Genomic DNA, 26,204 nt, shown 5'->3' with positions numbered 1-26,204 from the left:
GCTCGAAAACAATGTATTAATTTTAAAAAGAGGAACGAACGTACGAAGAAGCCTGTTTCTTCGCCTCGCAATTCATCACCGACGTTGTTAAACCACGAACGTGTTATAATAAAGCCCAACCTTTGATCAATTTTTAAATATCTTTGTTCGTTTCTTAATAGTTCTGGTTAATATTCAATAATTAAATTTAGTTCAGTTCAATAATCTTTATTTCGTTCAAAGTTATTCGTTACAAATTCGCGAGCAGAACCCTTTTGGGTTCCACGGACACCGGACCACATTGAAATTCCCTCAAATAGTCAGAATTCCCAGCCGGCCCCGCAACAGTGGCATCATACGATTCCCTAGAATTTCTCTCACTTGCCACCAATACGATGCCACCAATTTCATGCGCTCAATGCGCGATTTGGAACAGACCCAAGGGCAGCACCAGAACAGCACAGCCTCGAGTGATCTTGGCACCGAAAAAAGTTCGCACTCAGTGCGCACCAGTGCGGGATGCCGAATTCGCTATGAGTCACGAGTCTCGAGACTCTCAAGTGTTTCGGCCACGCATTCAAGCGCAAGTTGTACACTCTATATAGTTTCCAGACGTACAACATACATACAAGTAGCTCCTGCAGAGTGCAGAGCGGTGCATGCGCATCACGCATTGCGCAGTTTATAGTTTATACCTACGGCCTGAATATGTCGGCTGGGTAAAAAGTACGTAAACTGTTGACACGACTGGAGCAATTCCCTTTGCTCGAGTTTTCAAGGCATTGAGCCATCACGAGAATCGCCGTGACTTGAAGGCCGAAAGTCACGGCTGCGATTACTCCAACTATTAATTCGCGAGTCTCCCTTTGCCATATTGTACATTTGAAAAACACAAGTAGTAGGTATAGTGGAGGCCTTATGTCAAGTCCGTTTAGTGTTGAAAGGGCCGACGACGTGTGCCAATATGAAGAAGCTATTTTCGAAAATCGAAAACACGTCCAAGGAACCGAGCAGTTATCTAGGAAAGGTGTTTGTGGTGGGACGTCACACTGTAACTGTAGAGGAAGTGTTGGCCGAAGGTACATGGACTTGTACATGTACATACATGTTGTCTGCAACCTGCAACCTTGAATATTCATCACCCCTCCCATCATTTCGCTCGTACGCGCTACCGTCTCTATTGCTTCTTATACACGCTCGATCGTGAAAATAAACATAATCATCGTGTGATGTGACAAGAATATCGAGGAGAAAGAATGAATTAGGTGTACTATACGTACGTATGTATGCATGTTTTGTGCGTGCGTATGTATGCGTGTATATACGACGTGTGTATGTACGCATGTACCCGCATGGGTGAAATACAGTAAATTGTTTATCACGCGGAGCCTGAAATCAAGATCTGCAATAAACGTTTCCGTAGCATCGATACGAATAATAGTTTGGTTATAAGAAGTATAATTGACTGTTGCGTCGTTACGTTTCATGTATTCTTGATTAATGTCGAGCGACTCTGTCACGGCGGGTACAATTATTTTTCGATAACGGCATTATAGGAGGATTTGCTATTGTATTCCTGGTTAAAGCTTCGAGTGGACGCTATGCGCTCAAACGCATGTACGTTAATAACGAACATGACCTCAATGTATGTAAAAGGGAGATACAGATCGCGGTGAGTACATGGATATATACCACGATTAAAGTTGTCTGTTACAAGGTTGAAAGTGATGATTTGATTCGCAGAGTAACTTGAATGGTCACAAAAATATCATAGGATACGTGGACAGCAGTATCGCTCACATAGGCGGAGGGGTACACGAACTATTGCTTTTAATGCCTTATTGCAAGTCACAACTTCTTCGGGTGATGAACAATAGGTTACACACATATTATGCGAATAATGCTTAAATTTAAAGCAACACCCGCTCGACAGACTTGAGGAGAATTCTGAATTTTTTATTTCAACATTTCCAGGCTACAGACTGGTTTCAACGAATCGGAGGTTCTTCAAATATTCTGCGATATCTGCGAAGCTGTGTCCCGATTGCACCATTGCCAAACACCGATAATACATAGAGACTTAAAGGCTTGTCTTTTCGATTGTTTCCCCCATGTTTTGTAGACGCAAATATGGCTGTGTCTGTAATTGGTTTATCATGGGATCTCTTTTAGGTTGAAAATATATTGCACACCGATGCTGGTCATTATGTTTTATGCGACTTTGGTTCGGCAACAGCGAAAGTTCTTAATCCTAGTGTACAAGGAGCGGCGATAGTCGAAGAAGAGATTAAAAAGTACACCACCCTTAGTTATAGAGCACCTGAAATGGTTGATATGTACTGCGGGAAATCTATCACGACAAAAGCTGACATATGGGTATGAGAAATTTTTACACGCCTTTAACTTATTGAACCACTCGTGCAGAACAAATTGGGTCAAGTTTTCGTGATTTTAGGCGTTGGGATGTTTGTTATATAAACTGTGTTTTTTCACGTTGCCATTTGGTGAAAGCATGCTCGCTATCCAGTCGGGAAATTTTACTATACCGGACAATTCAAGGTTCGTGTTTCATCAAGTATACGAACATATGTATTATACACATGTATTATACATATGCGTACTTTTTCATAACCATGTTCTTTCGATATATATTTTACTTTAAAACATCTTACATAATGAAACTATTAGAACAATGCTCAACTTTATATAGATATAGTAGAAGCCTACATTGTCTGATTCGTTATATGCTTGAGCCGGATCCTGATAGCCGCCCTGACATTTACCAAGTTTCTGTGATTGCTTTCCAACTTCAGGGCAAGGAATGCCCTGTGCAGAATTTGCACGTACGTATAATGTGTAACATTGATTGCTGATAATGATGTTGAAAGAAAAACCAAGTTAGTTACAATGACTCCCCCTCCCCCCCCCCGTTACCGACGTTTTAGAAACTCCGAGATCCTGTTTTGGAATCAATACCCTGCCCACTTATGGAATCTGAAAGTGTTAAAAGATCGTCGCTGGTTAAAACACCAAAACCGTCTTCTATAACTACAGTTGAGGGTACTTCGGTTACGCCGAGGCAGCGACCCAAAGGGCAGGCCGTCGGCGTCGGTACGGGTCCTATAAGTTTAAGTGGGCAGATTGTCAGTCAAATATCTGGTCAAGGGAGTAGTCTGGTGCAACCGCAAACTTGTACTGGAAATTCGGTTTCCAGTACAAGTCAAATCGGTCAGCGGGTTTCTTCGTTGAACGTATCTCAGTGTTATTTAGGGCAGAGTATGCAACAGAGCAGCGTTCAATCGCTACCGGTGAATGCGCAAACAACACCTCAACAAGTGCCGTCAACGCAGGCATCTTTTGCTCAAGCTTCGTCGCAAGTTTCCACGCCCAGTCAAAACGTTGCGTTTGGACAGCCGCAGGGCCATCAGTCGCAGTACCATCAGTCGCGGGATCCCATGATCAGACAATCGCCCGTGACTGTCCAGGATAAAAGTACATATTACTTTTATTCCAAGTCTACGACGGATGTGAGCGAAGAAAATCTGGAAGCATTATTCCCACCATCGGGTAAATGTCTCTTGCAACATATATCTAATGTTACGCGAAAGTCGGGTGGAATTGCGTGCGTCTGCGTGTGTGACTAAAGCCGTAGCTTCTTCTTCTTACGCTTTTACAGGATACCCCGATCCGTTCAAAGATGATACCCGAACCATGCCACCACCTACGAAAATACCACCTACCGTAGCTCCGAAACCTTGTAAAACTCTTGCACAAGTATCCAGTATTCCTCCTAGTTGTCCGCCATCGAAATTTACACCTGTCGTTACGTCGTTGACATCGAAACTGAATATTCAAACGGGGCCTAGTACAATAACAAGCCCTGCAACGCCGCCAACCAATTTACCCGAGCCGGTCGTCAGAAAGACGGAAACCTTGAGACAAAATTCAAGTTCCAGTACTTTTGCGCCCGATAGCCCGACGTTGCCTTGTGCGCGTCACCGAAGAAACGTTAGCGATACAAGCGCCTGCAACAAGTAAGTTGTGTTGTCATCTTCTTGCCCTGGAGCCAAACCACGAACATCAAGTACGCCACCATTCTCTAATTGCCTTTCTCCCACTTAGAGCATTTGCGAGCGAAACTACGCAATTTCTGGCACCGTACGAAGCCTCTGTGAAATCCCGCTCCGAAGATGGTAGCCCTCCCAAAGTTCTAGCCGAGATAAGGCCATGTCTAGGAACTAGCGCCTCGCATGTACGTATTGTAAGTACATAAAGAGCGTGGATTTATTTTAATTTACCTTATTATTCTTATTATTCTTGTGTTTCATAATTTTTCATTATTCTTTTTTCCCTTTTTTTCTTGTATTAGGGAATCGGATCACTTTCTCTTGTTTATATTACGCATTTCTACTTGCATATATATATTCTTAATAACAATAGTAATAATAATAATAATCGTAGTAGTTACTCGAGAGAAATGCTCGTGTACTTGGTCGGAGAGAATTCAATGAAAAACAAGTCTGACTCAATTTACATAATGCCTCGTAGATGGCTACATTGAAGGGATGCGAGGAATTCTATTACTTTAATGTCAACATCCTTCTCGCGTCTAATTTTCCTTTAAACTCGCATCGTTATAAATATATGTATATTCTATTGTTTTGATTGTTTGCTGCACAGCACCATTTTTACGTATGTACTTGATATAGGTACTTGGGTATATTAATCATCGATCCATTTGAATTGGTCGGTTCCGGGTGATCATTTCAAAAGTACACACAAACATGCGTACATTTATACATATAGTACATACATGGATTATGCCGTGAAAAATTCTCAAGTAATGTAAATGTTTTACGTACTCGCGCGCTGGCGTATTCGCGTGTGCATGCGCACGTTCGAACGCGTAAATTCGATATTGGTGCGATAGTTTACATGACCGAGAACTTTGTGAATTAGGGGGAACTTTCAAGCTCAATAGCCACGGACGGAAGGTTGTCAAGTGCAGACGTCGCAGCCTGGAATCCATTTGAAGATGCACAACCTTTTAATCAATTAACGGAAGATCATATTTTCGGTGCCGAGTTTGATAAGATTAGAAGAGGAAGTAATACGAGTATTAGTGGCGTGAAGAGTCGGGAAAGCCTCGTTATGACGTGTACAGAATTACCGGAAGATCCGTTCGAATCCGCACCGTTTAGTTTGCCAAGTAAGTCGAACCCTTAACTTTACAGTTAGACCGCTTTTTGAAACTCGATATAATAGAAATCTCAAGTTAATAATTGAAAGTTTATACGATACGATAATATGTAATTGACTTGGTTTTAGGAGGAAAGAAGAACAAACTTGGCTCAAAGACTGCTGCGCTTGCCGGAGGTAATGCATAGACTCCTTCGTATACTGTTCTATTACATTTTTGTCTTCTTTATGAGTCTGTCGGCAGTTTAAAGTAATCACGCAGGCGTACGCGGGATTCGCGTATTTTATCAGTTTCATTTCCCGCCGAATCGTAATTAAATAATGCTCAGGGTCACATAACGTCGTGTTCCGTTACGAACAGTCCGTGTTTCGTTAATGTAGATTTTTGTCCAAGACGACAACAACAAGAATATTTTCGATTGAAAGCGCTGTCGTATATGATACGAACATGTGATTACCACGTGACACCCGTGTCGATGTCAGTGGAGGAAATATTATATTACTACGTCACGCGTTCCGTGATAAGTAGCTATTAAACCGAGACGAATAGTGTCTCCACGACGGACGCAATATGCGTAAATTCTCTCTCTCTCTCTCTCCCCCCCTCTCGTGCGCGCGCTCAGTTTTGTTCCACGTCATTCTGCTCTGCTTTCCTACGCTTTGCTCTGTTATTCGTTACTTCTAGTCCTTTGCCTTCCACTTTTCGCGTAAGGTGTTTGTATTTTTTTTTTCTTTATGTCGATCATAGTACTTCTTCTTTCCTTTCTGCGTAGAGACTTTGTTTCTTCGTTTGTGACCCATGGAAACTCATGCACAGTTTTTTCATATTTGCATTTGTTACATGTTAAAAAAAAAAAATCTAGCAACTATGTATGTGGTGCTATAACACGCGGTGTCTTGCTTCAATTCTTAATTAGACAGAAGGTAATTGCGAAGCATTAGGGATTCTGTTCTCTATTTCTAATGTGCTCATGGATCGAGATCGAGCGAATGTTTTACCATCGTATCCACGTCCGTTACAACAGAAAATTGATGTTTCTCCCCTTTTATCCACGAAAGCGTTAGAGATCGTTTGCCGTACAGCGGGCTCGTGGTGTAGAAAAAATATTTGAATGCGCTTCTTCCCATGGTCAGCGTTGCTGGGAAAATCCCGCATTTTATCCTCACTGTCTGGAACAACCTAATGAGTTTGGGAGGCGCGGGCGTACTTGAAACGCATTCCTTGTTTCTCTCGTTCCGATATATCGAGTGTTAACTGTGTTGACTGTCTGGAAAAAGAGGGCTCTCTTCGATCGTCCCGCATCGTTTGCCTCCCATTGTGCCGCCGCAACCACTACGAAACTGTATGATCTTGGTTGTCCTTTTAACGATATCACACAATTGCTTCTCTCTCCTCGAGTACAACGCGAGGTATAAGAGAAACCGCGCGTGCATTTTAGTCGGGAATTTCGAACGATCGTACGAATGAAAAGCACTGTAGGAGGCCGACAATCTTGGACATCGCCTTTCTCGCTGTATTAAGATAACAATGTTACAGCAATAAACATGTACATTAGCACACGGCATATGGAGTATTGTTTTTCCTCAAAACGGTATAAAAACGCAGCAATTCTTTGTTCGTTAAACAATTTTGTATTCGCGGCCTATAATTATCGCACGCGCGTGCTTGTTTGTGTGTGTGTGTGTGTGTGTGTGTGTGTGTTGATACACACCACCAACATTGAATGATAACACCGCGATACGATGATTACTGCGTTTTCTCGCATATTATCCTTAACCCCCTGAATCTGATTAGGACTGTTCCAGACCTTATGGTGACGGGGTACGGTGATGCTGGGTGATGGGGCACTAGCAACGTTATCTAGAAAGGAACATGAGCAAAGTATGTATCCGTGGAGGATGTTAGGTCTGGGAGGCCCGGGCAGAGAGGGAGGGAGCTGGCTAGATAAAGAAAAAGAGAAAGTGTTTTGGGGAGGGAAGGGGGAGAAGAGAAGAGAAGAAAAGTCAAGTTACAAGTAAGGGAAAAGAGAATTGATCAATTTGCTGTGTTTTTTCGTAATCGTCTTCTCTCTCCGAAGCCGCGGTGGTTGCGAATGCCCCATACTCGAGGGTACAGCGTATGTACATAATTGTGAGCAAGCACGAGTCTAACAGTATATAATGCACCGTCTGCAGCAGACCTAATCAGACATCACAAGTTTCGCCAACGTTTCTCTCTTTTCACATTAAAATCACGCGAACGCTTCTTTAAACAGACAATTAACCTGCCTAATTGTAACAATGATGGCTCTCGCGAAAGGAACGCGGTACTTGTCGAGTGTTCGAGTAGTATGCACTAACGTGTGTGTGTCTGTTTGTGTGTGTTAAATAGTTTATATTAGTGTTGTCGGCAAATTGAAATGCGGTCCTTGGCGTAACATTTAATTTCTCGTTCTCGCGCGAAAAACTACTACTACTACTACTATTACTACTACTACAACTACTACTACTACTACTACTACTACTACTACTACTACTACTACTATTACTACTACCACCTCTGAATCGTCCAAGGGCTTATTTAGGTAGATGCAACTATAGCATGACAAAAGAGAAACTAAACGCTAAAGATACGCTCAAGATGCACATAGAGTCGTATTGTCGTAAGGTATATTGTATTCGTTCTAGGTAAGTACTTGCAAAGAGTTTTTATGGTTACTGGGTCGACAAATAAAATGCGTGGGAATCGGTGTTGTGTTCGTTAAACGTGGGAATTTGAATCGTCAACTATAATAAAAATACGATGGATCGCTGGCCATTGCGGGACGTTATATAAAGTAACCAATTTACGAACGATGGTATTTAATTTTTCAGGCAAGTCTGTAAACGGTAGATCGAGAATACCCCCGAAGCAATGGAATTCGGAAATCGAGCACCTCGAAGCGGATGACGAAACGGTCCTCTTGACGGGTAATCCTACTTCTTCGGCATTCGTTCGGGCTCCCATGGAGGATAGATCGAAATATGAAAAGCTGGCATTCAATGCCGGCGATGCATCCAGCGGCGACAGCGACGAGGACGTAACGCAGCAACGAATAAAACAAAAGAGAAGAATCAGGAGTGTGTTGCGTAAAAAAAGTCAACTGATACAGAGTACAATAAATTCCACTATGGTGAAAAAGGATGAATCAACGGACTTGACAAGTTCTATTAATGACTTGAGAAATCTAAACGATTGCGAGTGTAATTATAAGGATGGTACTGGCAACGTTTACGGGAATGGTATTGGTAACCACAAAGTTGAGAAGAACGCGGACGAGGAGAGGGAGGAGGAGCAGGAAGAGGGAGACCTGGAGGAGGATGAGGACGCGGATGCGGATGAGGACGAGGATGACGACGACGACGATGGCGACGGCGACGATGACGACGAGGGCGAGGATGAAAAAGAAGGAAAGGGGGAGAAGAAGGGAGGTGCTGAGAACGACGAGGACAAGGATGACGATGCTAATGATGACGGCGACGGCAAGTGCGGTAAGGTGGATGAAACCGTTTTGGGATGCATACGAACCTGTGACGGTTCCATTGATCGCGCGAGATGCGAGATCGCAGGTGTCCACGATGAAAAGGAGTGTAGTACGAAGAACTGGAAAGAATACTATCGGGGGCAAGAGTTGTCAACGATAACGAAGATGGATGATGCGTCGGACGTTGGCCATCAGTATGGAGCAAAGTCTCTCCTAACGGACGACAAACTCGATGCAGAATCGCATGGTGATCCGTTCGTAGACCAGCAGTACGGTCTCAAGTCTACTCTGACGGTGAACGGCGACGGTTCGTTGAAGAGAAACGGAAAGATGAAATTTGAAGAAGATGTGTTCGCGTTGGCCCCGTTTCCCAGAAGCGGCAGCTTGAGAAGAATCAACGACGATCAGAATAACGAATCGAGAATTGTCAGGCAAGAGAAGCCGAAGAAACGTTCGACGAATTTGGCTATCCCGATTTTCAGTTCATCATCCAGCAAGTCTGACCGGACGTCGCAACCGGTGGATGCGGAGAGCAAGGGATTATTCAAGTACAGTTTGCCGCGGTTCAAGAAAGAAAGTTACGAGGACATGAACTTGTCCTCCGGGGATGAACTTGTCCTCCGCGGAACAGAACCAATTAACCGAAAGGAGAAAGCCGAGACGGAGGAGCGGAAAGAAGAGAACAAGGAAAAGGATCTGTTTGGGTCCTCGCCGTTTAGTCCGAGTGGTTTCGTGAATCCATTTACTAATCGTAGTTTAAATTACATTGGCATTACAGGGAACAATTCGAGTTTGCCAGCGACAGCGTTTCCTAATCGAGACCGCGACGCGCGGCTTATTCAGGCTCACCAGCCTTCGAGCGTCTCTCATTTGACGCAAACTGTCTCAACTGCTATTAACTTGGCGGCGACGGCGACGACGTTCAACAGCGCCACTACCAATTGCGATCCATCGAGTGTCTCTGAAGCCTCGAAAGACCTTTTCGGTTCCATTCCTTTCGACGAGTTAGCACCCCTTCGGACCAACGAGCCTAGGAGGCCTAATTCTGTACCCTACTCTCAGTCTGTACCTGTAACTACATCAGTTGCAATACCAGTACCAACACCGGCACCGCTTTCGCCAACTGCAGTCTCAACATCACCTTTGGCGCCATCCTCAGCCTTGGCTCCAGCGCTAGCGGCAACGCCGGGGTCAGCAAGTTTCGTTGACGACAATGTAAACGCGACATTATCGGATAAGACGACAGCGTCGAGTTGCGGTCGATCGACGTGTAACTTGCCAGGATCGCGGTATTCCATTCAGCCGGTCCAGTACACTCCTGCAGTCCTAGTACAAGCCGTTCAGAACAGCGTATCAAAACTGGACGTCACAACGGACATTGGTTCCCCCATGTCGCCGGAACCCCTTGTCGCGGATGATGTGTTGCGACACAAAAAAGAGAAATTCGAGTCAAAGAAATCTAAGTACCATTTGATCGACGACGACAACCACCACGGGCATGCCCCGAATGTGAACGTTCCATCTTGCAAGTTGCCTTACAAGGGTAAACCTATTTGTCACAAGAAGACCCCGAAGGCAAAAAAGTGTTCCGTTCTTTCCACTGCCGGCTTCAGCAATATGAGTTTCGAGGACTTTCCAAGTGACGAGAACGAGGAGAAGCAGGTTCGGACGCCACAAAGAATCGCACCGTTCGAAGTAATCAGAGAACCCGAGAAACGATTCGGATCGCTGAAGAGAAGAAGTAATCCATTCACTTGAAACACTCGTCGGGACTGCGAAAAGAAATTACTCGCGCATTGATACCCATCGGACGGTTTTTATTAATGTGTCTCACTTGCTACTGTAACGAATTCCGTTTTCGTCCAAGACTTCTGTGTGTGTATTACATGGGTATACATACTATACTATACAGCGTGCGATGCGTCCCCAATGGGAGATACTTGCCGATACTCGGTTTGCAATAGCAAACCTGGACACCGCCTACTACACCGCACCTACTACATGGCATTACTATTCACACACCCCAACACACGTACGGTAATATACAAGTATGTATACGTAGAACTTTGAAGACACCCACTTGTTACAACAGAGATGGTATCAGTCGACTCGCAGTTGAGAATATCGTTCATTCAGTCATCTCGAAACGATCGTGTATATCTAAATTATTACACATGACGAGTAAACGCCGTTTCTCTTCAAGTGTTACCATTAGTGCGTGGCTTTGCTTTCTTCACTTCGCAACATTGGTACCCATGTACTTGCATACCTACACAAGTACGTACGTAAGAAGCGAGGCGTATTGTAGTGGGGGTATTCCCGTGTAAGATCACATTAAACAAGAAAGTTGTATATAAACCAGAATTCACGAGTTTTACCAGTTCAACGTGTATGTGAATTGCGTCGCGTGGCCTGGGTTAGACTTTAGAAGCGTTCGAATCCTAAATGATTATTCACTTGCACTCGAGATAGCCTCGATGGAAAATAGAAAAATGGGGAGAGAAGTAAAGAGAAAGTGAGGAGAAGAAAGGGGACGTATTGTATACCTAGGTAAGTAGATGAAGCTCGTGCATCTATTTTTGCAGCTAAGCGTTTTCACTACGTTTGTACTTGAGACTTGTAGATTTTCTACCATTATATATTATTACTACTACTATGATCAATCCGTGTCTACGAGTGAAACAATTCTTTTCAAGTAAATTGATACAATTAAAGCCAGGATACGTGGCGGTAGAGCTGTCTGTGTAGTCTGTAACTGATGTACGAATGTTATAAATCATTTCTGTCGAGAGAAGGAAAGAGAGAGAGTTAGAGGGGTAGAGGGGGTGGACGGGGGCCGCCTATATGTGTGTTTACTGCTTTTAATATTCGGGTAACCATATTATTTAATAACTGATGGCATTTCGTTGAAGCTTGAAAGAAAATCCAATATGGCTGGTATACCGCATCTCAAATCTGTATGATGCTGGTGATCCTCGACTCCGCGTATAATTTACAGTCAAGTAGCCATGCAAGTACGTAGGAATCCTATTGATGCGGCATAGTCGTGCGGCTGGGATACGTTGAAATGGAAAGAAGAAAAGGTGATTTAAACATCTATATGTACATACATACAAGTACACATGTACGTCCCAGTGTTCTAGATCATCTTGTACAGTTGATTGTATATAGTGAAACAGGAGAACCATCGAAGACAAGTCGTGAGAGTATCCTGTGTAATTAATGTACTATTGTCACATATTTACATACGCGTACAAAATTCTACACGCATATTGGTGCATTTTGGTGTAATAGAACTGTAGATAATAGTAGCCAATACATATAATTAGGTGCCTTCCATTCGTTTAATCGACGTCTCAGGCTTTTACTCTGCACAGAGTATGGTATATAAAGAATTATGTTTCAAGATCAATGGAATCAGTTGTATTTCTCTCGTAAGAGTGGCGTACATAATGGAACGAAATGATGTAGGTAATGGAGGTGAAGCGCACGAAAAGCTGGATCTTTTAAATGCTGCTAGAGAGCAAAAGGTGGGATGGAGATGGTGAGAAAGATAAGAGTTTTTTTTTTCTCCGCAAGTAAAAAATTGTGAATTTTTCGTAAACGTAAACGATCCAAAGATCGCGGGTTTGTCCTGACAAAATGTTCTTGCAGTATTGTTAGAATAAAAGATAGATTGGTGCTTCATGTGTGTTGTGGTTTTCTATATACGACCCCGTTGTTCTACGCATAAATAGGTTCTCGACGCAACAATCCAGGGCGTAACTCGTCGCAGTAAATACTGCATTTATTTGCCGGTGTTGAAGCGGGTGCTGTTCTATCCACATTTATGAAACTCGAGCAGTTTAGATTTCAGGTAAATCCTTATTCGCTTCGACTGTTGAATATAGTAAGTCTGAGTAAAACAAAAAGAACAGTTATAGTTCCCACCGCAATGGAGCTAGCGTGTTCAAGCTCCGTGACGTTGTAGGGGGCGATGTTGTCAGAAAATTACAGTCACAATCATATCATATCTCCCTTATCCGACGTGACAGTGACAACATATTTACACGCTCACTTTTTGTAGAGCGATTATGATTTTAATTCCTACCACTGCTAGTACTGCACTCTTATTTCATTCTGAGCTGACAAAGGTGGCGGAGATGACAGGGAAATGGTAATGGCACTTACATGAGAGCCAAAATCGGCTGATTAATCTATTCTGTATCTGGTCTGTGGCGACAGCAAAGCCGTTTCCACGCCATCGTAACATTTAAAAGTAACGCTAGTATCCACGCACAGAAATTAAACCATGTGGAAACGATTGCTAATCGTAGAGCGAAACCGGTGTCAATTTCCTTGCCGCGTTTCCAATTACTTACACTTATATCCGGCTGTAGATAATCCATAAAGTCGAGGATTGCTCCGCACGAAAGCCTGTTATGTATCACCTATACATATAAGAAGGGAACGGGTGGGAGGGTGGTTAGAAGAATTCTTAAACACACAACTACACGGCAATTAGGGTGGACCTTGTTTTTCGACCATAAAATTTTCAACACGAAAAAAAGTTTTTCCTGAAAGTTAATTTTGGAGTTTTCGAGGTCATGAATTCGTTTTTCAAGCGATCTTATATTTTGATCCTATATTGTTACGGAACGTAAAAAGAAAAATCCAACGATATATGAACATGTATATCAACGATACGCTACATTGGAGAAAAAAGAGTTACAAAAATAAAATAACTTTCAAATTCGATGCGCCACCACTTGTGCGTCTTCCTCTTATCCGCTCAACTTCATATTTTACAGGAATTACTTTCTTACTTAATGGAAGAATTTCAGGAGGCGGCGTGAAAAAAATCTCGCAAAAAAATTTTCACAAAGAGTACCTAAGGTCTACCCTAATGTACATACTGGTGTTTGAAAAGTAGAAAGTAGCTTAGGTGAGCTTAGAGCATACCTCGGCGGCGGGGCCTCTCGAATCTAGCATTTGTATCAGCCTTTTTCTATACTGATCACACGTTTTATAGTAGCCATCGGTCGTTACTACTGCGTGAGCCAGGGACAAGCAAGAAAGTAAAATTGCGAGAAAGACCTCAGGTATCCATTGCTTGTACGGTCTTCTTCTTTTTGGTCTGATCACCACCGTCCTTTGATCTCTGTTTAGGTTTCTGCCGAAAAAAAAACAGCGTAATCAGTACATATAGTAGGTAACACAAGTATACAGCAAAGGACTAATCCCAAAATCGATTCTCGGTCATGCCATGAATCTACATATAGGTACCTATAGGTATGTACCTGGTAGTGTCGTCGTAGATTTGCACGGGCTCCTCTAAATTTTTATTAATACAACATCTATACCCGTGATATCCACCGAGACATAAGCTGATCAAGATCGCGGGAATCAAGCCGTAAACTCCAAAGTGGCAGAGCTTCGCGTCACCTCCCATGAAGGTACGAAAGGTGTTAATACCGTACAGTATGCAACCGCAGTCGACGCTGATGCAAACATCCAAAGTCCATGCCCAATATCGCCAAACAGTGAGTAAGCTGATCAACGATGTCAGAGACAGAATCGTGGAGGAGACATAGAGCACACTCAACATCCATTCTGCTCGTTTCTCTCTCATCGCGTAGTTTCTTTTTGCGCGAAAGAAATCTCACCGGATCTCTGAAATTCCAACGAATAGCTTTCTTTTCCTCCGGTATCGCATTTTCGGGATTTCGGCTTAAAATTTAGGGCGTAGACTATCGACGCCCGACGGATTACGAAACTGTTAATTTGCGAATCCTAGTCGCTCGGTATTCGAAATGAATTATTGCCGACTATTGACCAAATCGACTAGCTGTTGGCCGGTAATAAAGATGACGAAATGTGACGGTCCTACGGCTTAGAAGCGTTGCATATGTATGTACATGAATACGTCATCGTGGGGTATTGGAAAAGTGATGGTAATTGCTTTCAGGGAAAAACTACACCACTGAGTGAAAAAAAGAAACGGTGAAAATTGAAGGGAGAAAAAGTTTTAAATGAATCATATATCCCGAGTGCGCCGTTTTCTCAAAAAACCTGAGAAACGGTTTGGTACATGGGTCGATTGTGTAGAGATTCATTCATCCCTGAAAGCAGTGACCATCACTTGTACATCATATGCTGTACATACTGGCGAAAGTTAAAAAGAAGGGAACCGAAGCTACATGATAGGCATACGAGAAATATAAAAAATATATCAATGAACATAAAAAAGAAACGTACGCCGCGAGAAATATTGTACGACTCTACATACTAAAATTTTTGTATGGCTCCGGTATACGGATTACGCGGAGTGTTATAACGAACGACTGTGTTCTACCGGGTAAATATTTCCATAGCTACCATGTTTCCTCAACGTACTATTTTTGTGATAACGATTCATCGACGAACCTTCCAACTTTCCTATATACGTAGCCGAGATCCTCTTGCGTAATGGCGAGTCTTTTTCAGTTACGATTCGTTTAAATGCAATTTCGTGCCACCTGTATTTATTACTTAATCTAACAATAAAGATGCGTAGACAGTTGAAAGATTAATCAGCCTGTACAATCGTTAGAATATCCGTGCTTTTTCATTTAGCGATTCTCCAATACATACATTGCACATACGTAAGGATATACTTATGTGTGTATCAAATTATCGAATAATGTATAATGGCTTATACAGTTCTGATCAACTGAAAGACATGTAAAAGCGTTGTATCGCGAGGCAAAAATGATTCTCCTCCTCTAATCTTCGCGAAAACGTTACAATAAAGGTCAGGCTAGTCCTAAATACACTTTTCGCCAAGACGTTAATGGTTTGCCCGATTCACTCGTGGAACGTTACTACCACAACGTGCACGCCGTGAATACTACATGTTCATTGTTTCGTCGAGTAAGCCGTGGATTTTTGTTGAAGCTCAACGATGCAGTATCTACGAGCCCCAAGGATCGTAAAGATTAAAGACAAATATTTACTCGGTGAGACTGGCGTGCCGCATTTCGTCCAACAAGTATTCTCGTCTGGTCACGCGAGTGTGTCGAGTTTTATGCTTTATATTCTATTAATTGAAATTCGGTAAGCTGGCGGCTTGTTTTCACATTGCTAATTCGCCGTTTTGCGTGTTTGCTCCAGGAATATCAAGTGCTTCGCACATTTGTATCATAGGCATACATACGTGTAGAGTCGACACTTCCAATGGTATGGACGTACAAGGTGTACGTTTTGTATCCACGGTGCAATCGCGACCGAGTCTTTAGTTAATCACACCATCGATTTTAATAATCAACTTGATTGCTGTTCAACTACTTTCCTACTTTTTCTCTTCCTATGCTTTCATTTTCCTTAATATGGCGTGTGAAAGCCTACGTACAACCACCACCGATGTGATACACGAGACGTACTTGACTGTAACAGCAGAGAGATAAACTTTGATAAGATTATCGTGCGTTATTACTGTGACACAGTCCAATAATCCAGGTGTCGCGAGCTGTGTGCATCCTGTTTGTGCTAGTGTATTATAGAATATGCGATCCAATACTGATCAACTCCAACATCTATAATCTAATATATACTAGAATAATAATAATTATAATAATAATAACGATGAAGTAATTGACAATTGGACAACGTGTAGAAAAATAGAAATACTGCTGCACAATTTTCTTTATTTATATTACAGACTGACTCTGTTTATTTGAATAAACTATTTATTCTATAGAATTGTCTGAGGAGATTTTCTATGTACAAAACACACGAGTCGAGTTAGTATTGTAAATTTCTAGTAGTTTGGAATCGCATATTGATCTCACTTTAATCTGCAAGAAAACAAATGCAAAAGTATGTGAATATACATGCCAAAAGTTGTATTTCTTCGTTGGTGTATAACTTTACCCATCGAGTTATACCAATGAAGAAATATAAAGTAGGTAAAGTATAGTTTGTTCGAATAGTTTAGTTTCCTACTTTTACTTTTTCTCGTGATTCTTTCCCTCTCGAGTCCGGCGTCCAAGTTAAACAAACAGAACTATAATACAACAACATACATACACACATACACACATACGCTGATGGGCATATGGTACAAGCCAATTTACTACAGCAAGAGTAGGTAATAACTGTAGGTAATGGATTAAAAATTATACATTTCGAGATTCACAATTTGAAATGAATTCCTTACCCAAACGCAATAATACGGCTCGTATGGTAAAACCGGCTTTTACACTAATCGCGGGCTATGTAGATATTGTAGATGCGGAACTTTGCAACATGCTCGAGAAGGAAATCCCTGTTTTTTTTTTGTTAAATTTGAGCATTCTTTGTCGTATCCATCAATAATACACTCCTGGAAAAAATTAAAGGAACACTATAATTTCCCGAAAATTTTGATCGTTTTCAAATGGCTGTATCTCCGCGAAAAATGGTCCCAAAAAATATTTAAAAAAGCATTTTAACGCTTGAAGTTTCTAGTTTTTAAATCAATGACTCAACTTTTTTTTCGTCCATGATACTGTTTTATCAAGATGAAGCGCAGGAAACGAAGTTTCAGAAATTTTTGCCTAGTTTGAACGTATGCATGGGCCAAAAAAATTGTTTTCAGATAAATCCAATGGAGGGCTCATATAGAGCAAACATTTCTCTCTAATTTCGTTTTTTTTTGTTTTGTTGTACGATTTTTATTGGCCGAGTTATTCGCCATCAAAGCAAAAAAGGAACTTTTCACTTTGAACGTCTATAACTTGTAAACGCATAATCGGAGACATTTTTTCATCAGTGTTTTGAAAAGCTAAGAAATTATCCTTTCAGAAGCTTTAGTTGCCAATGTAGTGAATTTTTTTTTTCGTCGGATAAAATCCATTTTAAAATGATCCTAAAAATTGCATATTTTCCATTTTTTAGAAAACATGATGCTACTTTAAGGAAAATCATGGAATCATTCAAGTGCCCACGTTTTTTTGCGAGTTTCTCGCAGAGATACAGCCATTTGAAAGTGACCTTTTCCAGGAGTGTACTATAATAACGTAGTGTCGGGAACAGTGTAAAAACCACCATGTACGTACTTTATCTACTTTATATACATGTATTTTGTATGTATGTATGTGTATATAAGCTTATATGCATCTTATAACGAATTGTCTGATAGGTCTCCATAAAAGTAATTAAAATGCATATATATGTATCGACTACGGAACGACGATGTGTTTGTATCTCACATTCCAAGACTGATCTTAGACATGTGCAACAGTGAACATAGGTTCAGGCAAATGGAGAGAAAGAAAGTAAAAGGAGATCGATACATGTTCGTAGTTTAAAAGATTTTTGATAATAGTAAAATATATATATAGATGGTAGTAGTATGTAGATCATTTAAATGGAAAGAGTTGAGTACTATAGTCTGATTTTCGAGAGTTGAGACCTGAGGCAGGTCCCTCGGACGAAGCATGGTTAAGGAGGAACCAATGGTACGCTACGGATTGCGTACAGCGTAGCATACCATTGGTTCCTCCTTAACCACGCTCTGTCAGAGGGACCCGCCTCAGGTCTCAACTCTCGAAAATCAGACTACAGAAATGTCGAAGAAATGTACAACATAGAGGTTTTGCTGGTATACACACAATCTTACGCTGGATTAATGCTGCGATGCCTCAATTCTGACAGGGCTTCTCGGTTACTCCACAGGCAATATACCGATGCTATTCCTAATCCGATGCAACCACCGACTGTGCATTTCCTCAGACCAGCTGAAAGGATTAAAAGTTTACTCGCGCTGTTTCCCCATATCTATGCGTAAACTGTTTAAATAAGACATACTTGTGGATTTGAACAGCATGCCTGTCGCCATTGCTGCTGCTAAAGTATTCAAAGAGTCATCTGTACCTCTTGCCCAAGACAAAAGTACACCGAAACCACTGTACATCACAGACACTATCCCAAATGTATTTGCTAACGAGGAACCACTTTTCATAACGTGATTAATTAATCTGTTAACAAAGAATCAGATGCCTTTACTCTAGTTTTCTAGCAGTTTCAGAAAGATTAATGTTAGAAATATCTGAAATTACGTACTGTGTTCGCCTAAGCTTGCCAGTTTGACCTGCCAATGATGTTGCCTTGATACCTCTGTAGAAACCTGTAGCACCGCCGATACCAGATCCTATTATGCATGCTGCGCCTATTTGACTGAACGCCAATTCAAATCGACCTCTCTGTTTCACAGCACCCTCCGGAAATATATATTCAGGTTGACTAGGGGGAAGGTATGCGGGATCAAAATTTAAATATGGACTGAGCGGTGCCAATCCTTGGTGAGACGTAACTGAAAGACCATTTATTAATCGTCATCGTCGTCGTATACACATTTGGATGTATTGTTCTAAATAATCCATGTAACGAATAATCTAATTAGGTATTTGCTACTTTATCTTATACCAATATATTCTTACTAGTCTTTAAATGAAAATCACTCTGGAATGTAGCACTAAAGAATCATTAACCCCCAATTAGGTTAATGACAATGTTCAATTGTTTAACATTAAAAGAGGAATACCGCGAGGGATATTGGAATATATACTATTCGCGTAATGTAATGCGTCCATGCTATCTCCTATACACTCATAGGCGTGAAATATTTCGGTCACTTTTTGTGACATTAAAGGTACATGCTTCCTTTGGTACATATTTACATACGCGTGTGTACTATACATATAAGTTACGGTATAGAGGCTATAGGGTTGAGGTTATACGTGCGTGTTGATATCATTCCAAATATTTCGATCGATTCGCAAGCGTGTACGTTGAAAGCTACGTAGACTTTCTATAATACACTATTGTATAACAATTGCCAAATTGTGTGTCTTGCACCGAAAAACTCAATAACCATTTGAATCACGTGCTTAGTGTTACACTACATAATGACACTATTCACTATTGAATAATTCTTTAACTTACCCGGTATATTTAGATTACCGTATTTCTTACTGTTGTTGGCGTTCTTCGCACTGTCGTCACGTAAGTCTATCATTTTTCGCGTCCGGTCAGTTGAGTTTTATGTTCTTGGATTACTTTTATGAGAAGTAACCGGGAGCAATGGGGAGCAGCCACGGCGAACGGGGACAGGCACCACGGCACACGCACGGCACACGTTGTTCACAGCAATCACAGCCTTACCCTTATTTCCAAAAATTCATTACGATCGAACAACCTGAACATGCTGAGGCTGAAGATAAATTCACTGCAGTCCAGAAAACCGTTTTACTTCGAGCATACATTGGGTGAATTCCACTTACGCCCAAGTCGCCCGCAATGCCTGCGATTTTCATTAATCAAGAATTTCAAGGTGAAGGTAGGGGAGATTGTAACCCCGAGGGGATCAATAAAAAGGAATATATATACTTTCGAAATCTTATTTATAAAGGAAACTAGAATTTATATTTTAATAAGTAACATCATGGGCATCATTCGGTATAGTATGTAAGAGTATAAAAAATAATTACTGAATTTGAAAATTATTAGCTTGAATTGGCACTTGAACGAAAGAAGATGCAGTAAAAATTATTGCTACCTGTAATTATTAGTGTAAAATATATGGATATATCGACAGGCGAGTATCGATCATCGATGTGTACACTTATCGATGAATATCGCGCAGCACTACATCGAATGACTTGACTACTCAGTACACACATGTACACAGAGCACAGCACACCAAACACACACAACAGTCAGAATGGCGTTCAGTTTGGCCGCTTTCTCGTATATCGTGGCGTTAATAGTAGATGCTTTTCTAATATTTTTTGCAATATTTCATGTAGGTGCCATTCACAAATGCTGAAGACGATTTTTGCCGAAAAATATTAGCCAGAATCGTGTATGCGAATAGTCAATGCGAATTATAACCTCGTATTTGGTGCGTATAGTTAGTATCAGTTATTACAGAGATTAAATCTTTCAGGTTATCGCGTTCGATGAATTGAAGACTGGATATAAGAATCCCATTGAACAATGTAACAGTTTAAATCCGGTAAGGTATCATCGAATAAGGACAATTTTGATCAGAGCTATTATTGTTATGTGTTGACATTTCAGCTAGTTATACCAGAGTATAGCCTGCACATTTTCATCAACATTTTATTTCTGATAAGTGGGCAGTGGTTTTCATTGCTTCTCAATATTCCGCTAATTGCTTATCATTTGTGGCATTACTGTCACAGACCAGTCATGTCTAAACCAGGTCTTTACGATCCCACTAGTATAATGAATGCTCAGGTTTTAATGGTTTACCAGAGAGAAGGATGGATTAAACTTGCATTCTATCTATTATCGTTTTTTTATTATTTGTACGGGTAAGTGTTGGAAAGTGTTTACATTATACAGTCACATTGGAAAGTAAGTTGACACTCTTTAAAATCGCATAACTTTATTAAAATTGGTCCAAACGACATGATTTTTTTTTAGAAGCTAGCAGAATTGAATTAGTTTTCTAGGTGGTGTTTCGTCGTTTTGAAAAAAATTGCAACTGGTCAGAATAGCAATGAAAATAGTGAAGGTCATTTTTTTTTTTCAAATTTTTTTCGGAGCCTGTAATGAAAATTCAAAAAACTTTCCGATGCGACTGTACGGGTACATAAATTCTTATACACTTTTTTCTCATATCTATTTCCTTCGCTTTGTTTCAGCATGATCAGTTCATTGATTCAGTGAATGCGAGCAAGTATCGTGTATTGTATTCCGAGTTTCAATTTTCCATATCTCTCCGGTACGAGACGCACCGCAGGACCAATAGTTTATTCTTATAACGTATAAACGACATTGTTCATTCTGTTAAAACATTAAAGTTTTTTAAAAATAAAATAAGCTACTCGAGTACTATTCCATTTTCTTCTGTCACGATCAGTAATGATCCAATAACAGAAATATAACGAGTAGAAACGTGGTATTGCGCGTGAACTTGTCGGTCGCGACAGTCGACGCGATGTGGGGCTAGGAATGGAGTGCAAAATCACTAAAAGTGATTTATCACAGTAATCGCAGAATTACCATCGCGGTCGTGATTTAACTTCATTCACGACCGTGATCGTGATTGTTTTAACTTCTCCTAAGGCCTCAAAATCTTTTATGTGCTTAGGGCTTTTAAATTTCTTAATTCTCAGAGAATCAGAAGAAAAATCTTGCCGTTTCTGACAGATCCATGAGACGATATTACGATATCTCCGTCATGCGTGGAGCGATTTTATTGAATTTGATCTTATTCAAAAGATTATAAGCGATTTACATAAGACAAATGCCTTTAAATTTAGAAAGTATAGCAGGCGTAATGAGATATTAATGAAATAAGTTTCAGGTTAGGTTGGAATAGTCGTGCGACGAATAAATGATAGCGGTAGCGACAGTCATGTACTTGGCGTCGAGAGTGTCGAGACGTTACCGCATCTCTAGATATATAGTATATGCATTCATAAATAGTCAATGTATGCACGCACTCATTTGATTGGTTGAAGTATTCACACATACATTATACTTTTTAACTAAAGTGAAGAAATATTCGTTAATTTAAAAAAAATCATATTTATAAAGGAAATTAGAATTTTTATTTTAATAAGAAACATCATAGGCATCATTCAGTATAAAAGTATGAATAGGAATTACTGAATTTTATGTTATGTTTTTATTGTTTTCCTGTGTTTTAAGCACTGAATTTTACTTAGACGCAGTAATTTGAAAATTAGCTTGAATTGGCTTGAACGAAAGAAGGTGCAGTAACAATTATCGATATTGTGAATAAAGTTATCGATATCTGCAATTATTAGTGTTTGAAATATCGATAAAAACTATCAAAATATCGACATCAAATATCGATATGTACAGTTATCGATAATTACACGCATCACTTCTAGCCAACCTGTACTGACAACACACGTATGTGTGGTTACTGGACAGTTGCGATTCTAACCTTTGTTTTTTTTTCGTTATTAATTGCTCCGCCTAAGGAAAGTACCTGTGGTATAAAAAATGCCGACCATTAATATTAAACGTGACTTATTGTTTAAAGCTCTGGGAAAAATATATTGTAAGTTATAGCTTTTTTAATCAACTTATGCATGATCGATCGTTTTTAAGTAACATTGATTTCATTCGATAATCAGTTCCATTTAATACATTCATTTTTAAATTAGAATCATCTAATTTGGTGATGTAATTTTAGCCGATGACGAATTCCAGGATTTGTGTTTCAAATTTGGCTTAGAATTGGATGAAGTGGTAAGAATCTCGTGTATTAATCAATATTTTTGTGTGTTGTCTTTGAAGGAATATTATTCGGGCTCTTGATTTTTAGACAACAGAGAAACAGCTAATAATAAAGGAAAAGGGTTTAGATGAATCTACGAAAGCATCGGAGGAAATTATATATAAAATCGATGTACCAGCTAATAGATACGATTTGCTGTGTTTGGAAGGTTTGACACTTGGATTGCTCATATTCTTAAAGAAGTGGGTACATTTTACATATAATTTAATAATTCATAGGTCTTATATAATTATTCTTTGTCCCTCCCCCCCTCCTTCCCAAAGAAAATTCCCTTTTGTAAATGCTTGTGTGTCTGTTTGACACGCGCGGCAGTGCAAGTATCGACGATACATGCAGTGTTTTCTCAGCATTAATAAGAATCAAGTTAGAGTTAAACGATCAAGTAAGTTAGCCCTTTTATGATCACGCCTTGGTAACATTTATGTGTTCAAAAGCAGTGTGGTATAGTCGGCACAGTCATGTTTTTCACCTGTTTAATAATATTTAATCTTTTCCCATAGGATAGATATACCACGATACGTGGCGATACTTCCGGGTACAGATGCGCAAAAGATTACTATGACAAGCGAGGTATATCGAAATTGGTGCTAAGATTGGTTGCCAAAGTAAATAATTAATTAAAATATTAAAATATAAAGCATAACACCTGAATAAAATGTTTCTGCGTCGCATTACGTTTCAGTGTTTGAGGGTGAGAGGTCATATTGTTGCAGCTATTTTACGAGATGTCTCATTTACAAAAGACTCTTACAATAGCTTCATCGATCTGCAAGACAAGTTACATCAAAATATCGGAAGAAAACGAAGTTTAGTATCTATTGGAACTCATGATTTGGATACCGTCAAGGGTCCATTTTTATACGACGCGAGACCACCAGCCGAAATTTCCTTCAAACCGCTTAATCAAGATAAAGAGTATACAGGAGGAGAAATTATCGACTTATACGCTGTGGGTGTACTTGAATTTTAATATGGATAGAGTTTCATTCAAGTTGGTGTCAGGTAAAACTGTCCATTGAAAAATATTTTGCAGAATCATGCGCAATTAAAGCAATACCTGCACATCATAAAAGATAGCCCAGTTTATCCTGTAGTGCAAGATAGCGATGGAATAATTTTATCACTTCCACCCATTATCAATGGAGATCATTCGAAAATCACGCTTAATACTAAAAATGTATTTATCGAATGTACAGCAACGGACCTTACAAAGGTACAAGTAGTAATGTATACATATCAACGTTTTTTCCTATGTTTAATAAAATTGAAAGCAGAACTGGCTTCAAGTTCTGATCGATAAATTTATAGGCAAGGATAGTGCTGGACACTATAGTATGTACTTTTAGTCAGTACTGTAAGACAAAGTATACAGTGGAAACGGTTGAAGTGGTATATCCTAATGAACAAGTATTTTATTATCCTGACTTGAAATATCGAATGGAAGAAATCGATTGTGATAAAGCGACAAACTATATCGGTGTAAAACAAACAGCGGAACAAGTGGCGAGCTTACTTTCGAGAATGTCGTTGAAAACGGTTGTTGGAAGAAATAATAAATTAAGCGTCCAAGTGCCTCCCACGAGGCACGATGTGCTGCACGCATGTGACGTTTACGAAGACGTCGCCATAGCGTATGGCTATAACAAAATTCAGAAGACTATACCATATTTCTCTACGATCGCAGAGGAGGTAAAAATGTTTTGACGATTCTTAAATTTCTTCAACTTAAAAGAAGAGATTAATCGTTACGTTTCTTTTATTTTATTTTTCGGTGTAAAATTCAGTTCCCACTTAATAAATTGTCTGATCAATTACGTATGGAACTGGCCTTTGCTGGATTTACAGAAGCATTAACTTTCTCCTTGGTAAGCAAACTTTTTAGCAATAGCTGAAATCCTTTTGGCGTGTATATGGGTGATCGGAAATAATTGAGTAATTTTCCCTTACAGTGTTCGCGCGAAGATATTTCGGATAAATTGGGCCACAAGTTGGAAGACGTGCCGGCGGTTCACATATCGAATCCAAAAACGTTAGAATTTCAGGTATACACTGTACATACATATGTAAATTCTATAGACGTTGGATTTCGTTGGAGGAATGAAATGAATGCTCTACTTTATACGGACGATGTTATAGGTAGCACGTACCACTTTGCTACCAGGGTTATTGAAAACATTAGCTGCGAACAAAAAAATGCCGCTACCGCAGAAATTGTTTGAGGTTTCGGATGTTATATTAAAAGATAATACGATGGAAGTGGGCGCGCGAAATAATCGACATTTATGCGCGGTATATTGTAATAAATCGGACGGATTCGAGATAATTCACGGTTTACTGGACAGGATGTTGCAAGTATTAGAAATACCGTGGACCGTTGACAAATACGACAATGGGTACTACCTTCGCGCAGTGGAAGGTAAAGCTTCGAGCGAGGAATTATTTTATACGCAAAGTTATCGTATTTACGCGTGCGCACACATTATTCACATACGATTGCTTTCAGATACCACTTTCTTCCCTCATCGTTGCGCAGAAATCTTGTGTTATGGCAAAGTAATTGGAAAAATGGGCGTTCTGCATCCGGATATAATCACAAAGTTTGACTTAAATATACCGTGCTCTGTATTGGAGATTAATGTTGAATCATTTTTATAAGAAATCAGAATTTGTTGTCCCGATGTTTAGCGAATTCTTGAATAAATAATCCATACACCCTGCCAGCATCTTTTCATTGTGCAAAACCCTTAATGATTGTTATTATATGAAATTAGGACTTTTGCTTTGTAGGACCTGACCCGGGCATACTTAATTCCTTATTCACAATGTGTGAAGTGTGAACAGGCATACTTGGATATTTACATACTTTCGACTTTCAGGTTGCTGGTTTTATGAAATCGGTGTATTTGTGATATTTCAAAATAAATATAAAAAATACAATATTCCTGCGAGTTTTATTATTGATATTGATTTCATGTAAAACAAATTTTACGTGTAACTGCAATTGGTTCAATAAATTTCTTAAGAAACTGAAATGCTCTATACATATATATATGTATAATACCTATTCTAATGCATGTACATACATACATAAATACACATGTACCGCCATGAAGTAAGACTGATTGTGAAACGTCGCGTCGTTTAATTAACAAGTTGCAAATGGGTATTTGCTTAAAAAGTAGATAGCAAACTACATAAATATAAAGTAGTTTGCACGTGTA

At 40.0% G+C, this 26,204-nt stretch overlaps 5 protein-coding genes across 11 annotated transcripts; 3 read left to right on the top strand and 2 right to left on the bottom strand.

The window, feature by feature from the left end:
* The first annotated feature begins 565 nt into the window (after positions 1 to 565).
* Nak (Numb-associated kinase) lies at positions 566 to 12,368 on the top strand. 3 transcript variants are annotated; one of them, XM_076816600.1, is made up of 13 exons: positions 566 to 1,058; positions 1,536 to 1,651; positions 1,723 to 1,856; positions 1,954 to 2,065; positions 2,152 to 2,355; positions 2,435 to 2,538; positions 2,690 to 2,822; positions 2,925 to 3,546; positions 3,656 to 4,013; positions 4,102 to 4,231; positions 4,939 to 5,188; positions 5,308 to 5,355; positions 8,032 to 12,368. In XM_076816600.1, the coding sequence occupies exons 1-13, from the start codon at positions 944 to 946 to the stop codon at positions 10,437 to 10,439; spliced, it is 4,734 nt and encodes a 1,577-aa protein (XP_076672715.1). In that variant the 5' UTR covers positions 566 to 943; the 3' UTR covers positions 10,440 to 12,368. The 3 variants fall into 3 exon arrangements, with proteins under 3 accessions (XP_076672715.1, XP_076672714.1, XP_076672716.1); XM_076816599.1 differs by having other exon boundaries at positions 567 to 1,058; positions 4,102 to 4,240; XM_076816601.1 differs by lacking the exons at positions 566 to 1,058; positions 1,536 to 1,651; positions 1,723 to 1,856; positions 1,954 to 2,065; positions 2,435 to 2,538 and having other exon boundaries at positions 2,097 to 2,355; positions 4,102 to 4,240.
* Positions 11,563 to 15,764, bottom strand: LOC143371469 (uncharacterized). Of its 3 annotated transcripts, none has more exons than XM_076816669.1 (4): positions 15,656 to 15,764; positions 13,961 to 14,333; positions 13,623 to 13,833; positions 11,563 to 13,111 (listed from the first exon to the last, which is right to left on the bottom strand). In XM_076816669.1, the coding sequence occupies exons 2-4, from the start codon at positions 14,290 to 14,292 to the stop codon at positions 12,878 to 12,880; spliced, it is 777 nt and encodes a 258-aa protein (XP_076672784.1). In that variant the 5' UTR covers positions 14,293 to 14,333; positions 15,656 to 15,764; the 3' UTR covers positions 11,563 to 12,877. The 3 variants fall into 3 exon arrangements, with proteins under 3 accessions (XP_076672784.1, XP_076672785.1, XP_076672783.1); XM_076816670.1 differs by lacking the exon at positions 15,656 to 15,764 and adding an exon at positions 15,361 to 15,532; XM_076816668.1 differs by lacking the exon at positions 15,656 to 15,764 and adding an exon at positions 15,087 to 15,349.
* A 561-nt stretch (positions 15,765 to 16,325) lies between these two features.
* Positions 16,326 to 19,944, bottom strand: Tim23 (translocase of inner mitochondrial membrane 23). Of its 3 annotated transcripts, XR_013086027.1 has the most exons (6): positions 19,626 to 19,944; positions 18,744 to 18,993; positions 18,489 to 18,658; positions 18,239 to 18,418; positions 16,644 to 18,062; positions 16,326 to 16,495 (listed from the first exon to the last, which is right to left on the bottom strand). XR_013086027.1 is itself a non-coding variant. In XM_076816679.1 (5 exons), exons 1-5 carry the CDS (start codon positions 19,696 to 19,698, stop codon positions 16,486 to 16,488), a joined length of 621 nt encoding a protein of 206 aa, XP_076672794.1. In that variant the 5' UTR covers positions 19,699 to 19,944; the 3' UTR covers positions 16,326 to 16,485. The 3 variants fall into 3 exon arrangements, 2 of the variants coding, with proteins under 2 accessions (XP_076672794.1, XP_076672796.1); XM_076816679.1 differs by lacking the exon at positions 16,644 to 18,062 and having other exon boundaries at positions 18,301 to 18,418; XM_076816681.1 differs by lacking the exon at positions 16,644 to 18,062 and having other exon boundaries at positions 18,293 to 18,418; positions 19,626 to 19,942.
* A 399-nt stretch (positions 19,945 to 20,343) lies between these two features.
* On the top strand, positions 20,344 to 21,545 carry Cni (protein cornichon). The gene is made up of 4 exons (XM_076816685.1): positions 20,344 to 20,484; positions 20,629 to 20,697; positions 20,763 to 21,019; positions 21,353 to 21,545. The coding sequence occupies exons 1-4, from the start codon at positions 20,404 to 20,406 to the stop codon at positions 21,375 to 21,377; spliced, it is 432 nt and encodes a 143-aa protein (XP_076672800.1). The 5' UTR covers positions 20,344 to 20,403; the 3' UTR covers positions 21,378 to 21,545.
* A 1,028-nt stretch (positions 21,546 to 22,573) lies between these two features.
* Positions 22,574 to 25,750, top strand: Beta-phers (phenylalanine--tRNA ligase beta subunit). The gene is made up of 11 exons (XM_076816632.1): positions 22,574 to 22,743; positions 22,879 to 22,934; positions 23,011 to 23,165; positions 23,484 to 23,553; positions 23,666 to 23,932; positions 24,017 to 24,196; positions 24,292 to 24,672; positions 24,768 to 24,848; positions 24,933 to 25,025; positions 25,120 to 25,399; positions 25,487 to 25,750. Exons 1-11 carry the CDS (start codon positions 22,686 to 22,688, stop codon positions 25,636 to 25,638), a joined length of 1,773 nt encoding a protein of 590 aa, XP_076672747.1. The 5' UTR covers positions 22,574 to 22,685; the 3' UTR covers positions 25,639 to 25,750.
* The last annotated feature ends 454 nt before the right edge of the window (positions 25,751 to 26,204 follow it).

The sequence above is a fragment of the Andrena cerasifolii genome, chromosome 7 (assembly GCF_050908995.1).
Source record: "Andrena cerasifolii isolate SP2316 chromosome 7, iyAndCera1_principal, whole genome shotgun sequence".
Classification (NCBI taxonomy): Eukaryota; Metazoa; Arthropoda; class Insecta; order Hymenoptera; family Andrenidae; genus Andrena; species Andrena cerasifolii.
The sequence above is the reverse complement of the archived record's forward strand: the minus strand, read 5'-3'. Positions and strand labels throughout refer to the sequence as shown.

Coding starts and splice junctions, on each gene's coding strand:
- Nak (XM_076816599.1), top strand. CDS start 944: ATGAAGAAGCTATTTTCGAAAATCGAAAACACGTCCAAGGAACCGAGC. Junction 2,823..2,924: donor GCCCTGTGCAGAATTTGCAC/GTACGTATAATG, acceptor CCGACGTTTTAG/AAACTCCGAGATCCTGTTTT. Junction 4,241..4,938: donor GCGCCTCGCATGTACGTATT/GTAAGTACATAA, acceptor TTTGTGAATTAG/GGGGAACTTTCAAGCTCAAT.
- LOC143371469 (XM_076816669.1), bottom strand. CDS start 14,292: ATGAGAGAGAAACGAGCAGAATGGATGTTGAGTGTGCTCTATGTCTCC. Junction 13,834..13,960: donor ATCTACGACGACACTACCAG/GTACATACCTAT, acceptor TTTTTTCGGCAG/AAACCTAAACAGAGATCAAA. Junction 13,112..13,622: donor CGAGAGGCCCCGCCGCCGAG/GTATGCTCTAAG, acceptor TTATATGTATAG/GTGATACATAACAGGCTTTC.
- Tim23 (XM_076816679.1), bottom strand. CDS start 19,698: ATGATAGACTTACGTGACGACAGTGCGAAGAACGCCAACAACAGTAAG. Junction 18,994..19,625: donor CGGTAATCTAAATATACCGG/GTAAGTTAAAGA, acceptor ATGGTCTTTCAG/TTACGTCTCACCAAGGATTG. Junction 18,419..18,488: donor CATGCTGTTCAAATCCACAA/GTATGTCTTATT, acceptor TAATCCTTTCAG/CTGGTCTGAGGAAATGCACA.
- Cni (XM_076816685.1), top strand. CDS start 20,404: ATGGCGTTCAGTTTGGCCGCTTTCTCGTATATCGTGGCGTTAATAGTA. Junction 20,698..20,762: donor AATGTAACAGTTTAAATCCG/GTAAGGTATCAT, acceptor TTGACATTTCAG/CTAGTTATACCAGAGTATAG. Junction 21,020..21,352: donor TTTTTTTATTATTTGTACGG/GTAAGTGTTGGA, acceptor GCTTTGTTTCAG/CATGATCAGTTCATTGATTC.
- Beta-phers (XM_076816632.1), top strand. CDS start 22,686: ATGCCGACCATTAATATTAAACGTGACTTATTGTTTAAAGCTCTGGGA. Junction 22,935..23,010: donor GCTTAGAATTGGATGAAGTG/GTAAGAATCTCG, acceptor CTTGATTTTTAG/ACAACAGAGAAACAGCTAAT. Junction 24,673..24,767: donor TCTCTACGATCGCAGAGGAG/GTAAAAATGTTT, acceptor TGTAAAATTCAG/TTCCCACTTAATAAATTGTC.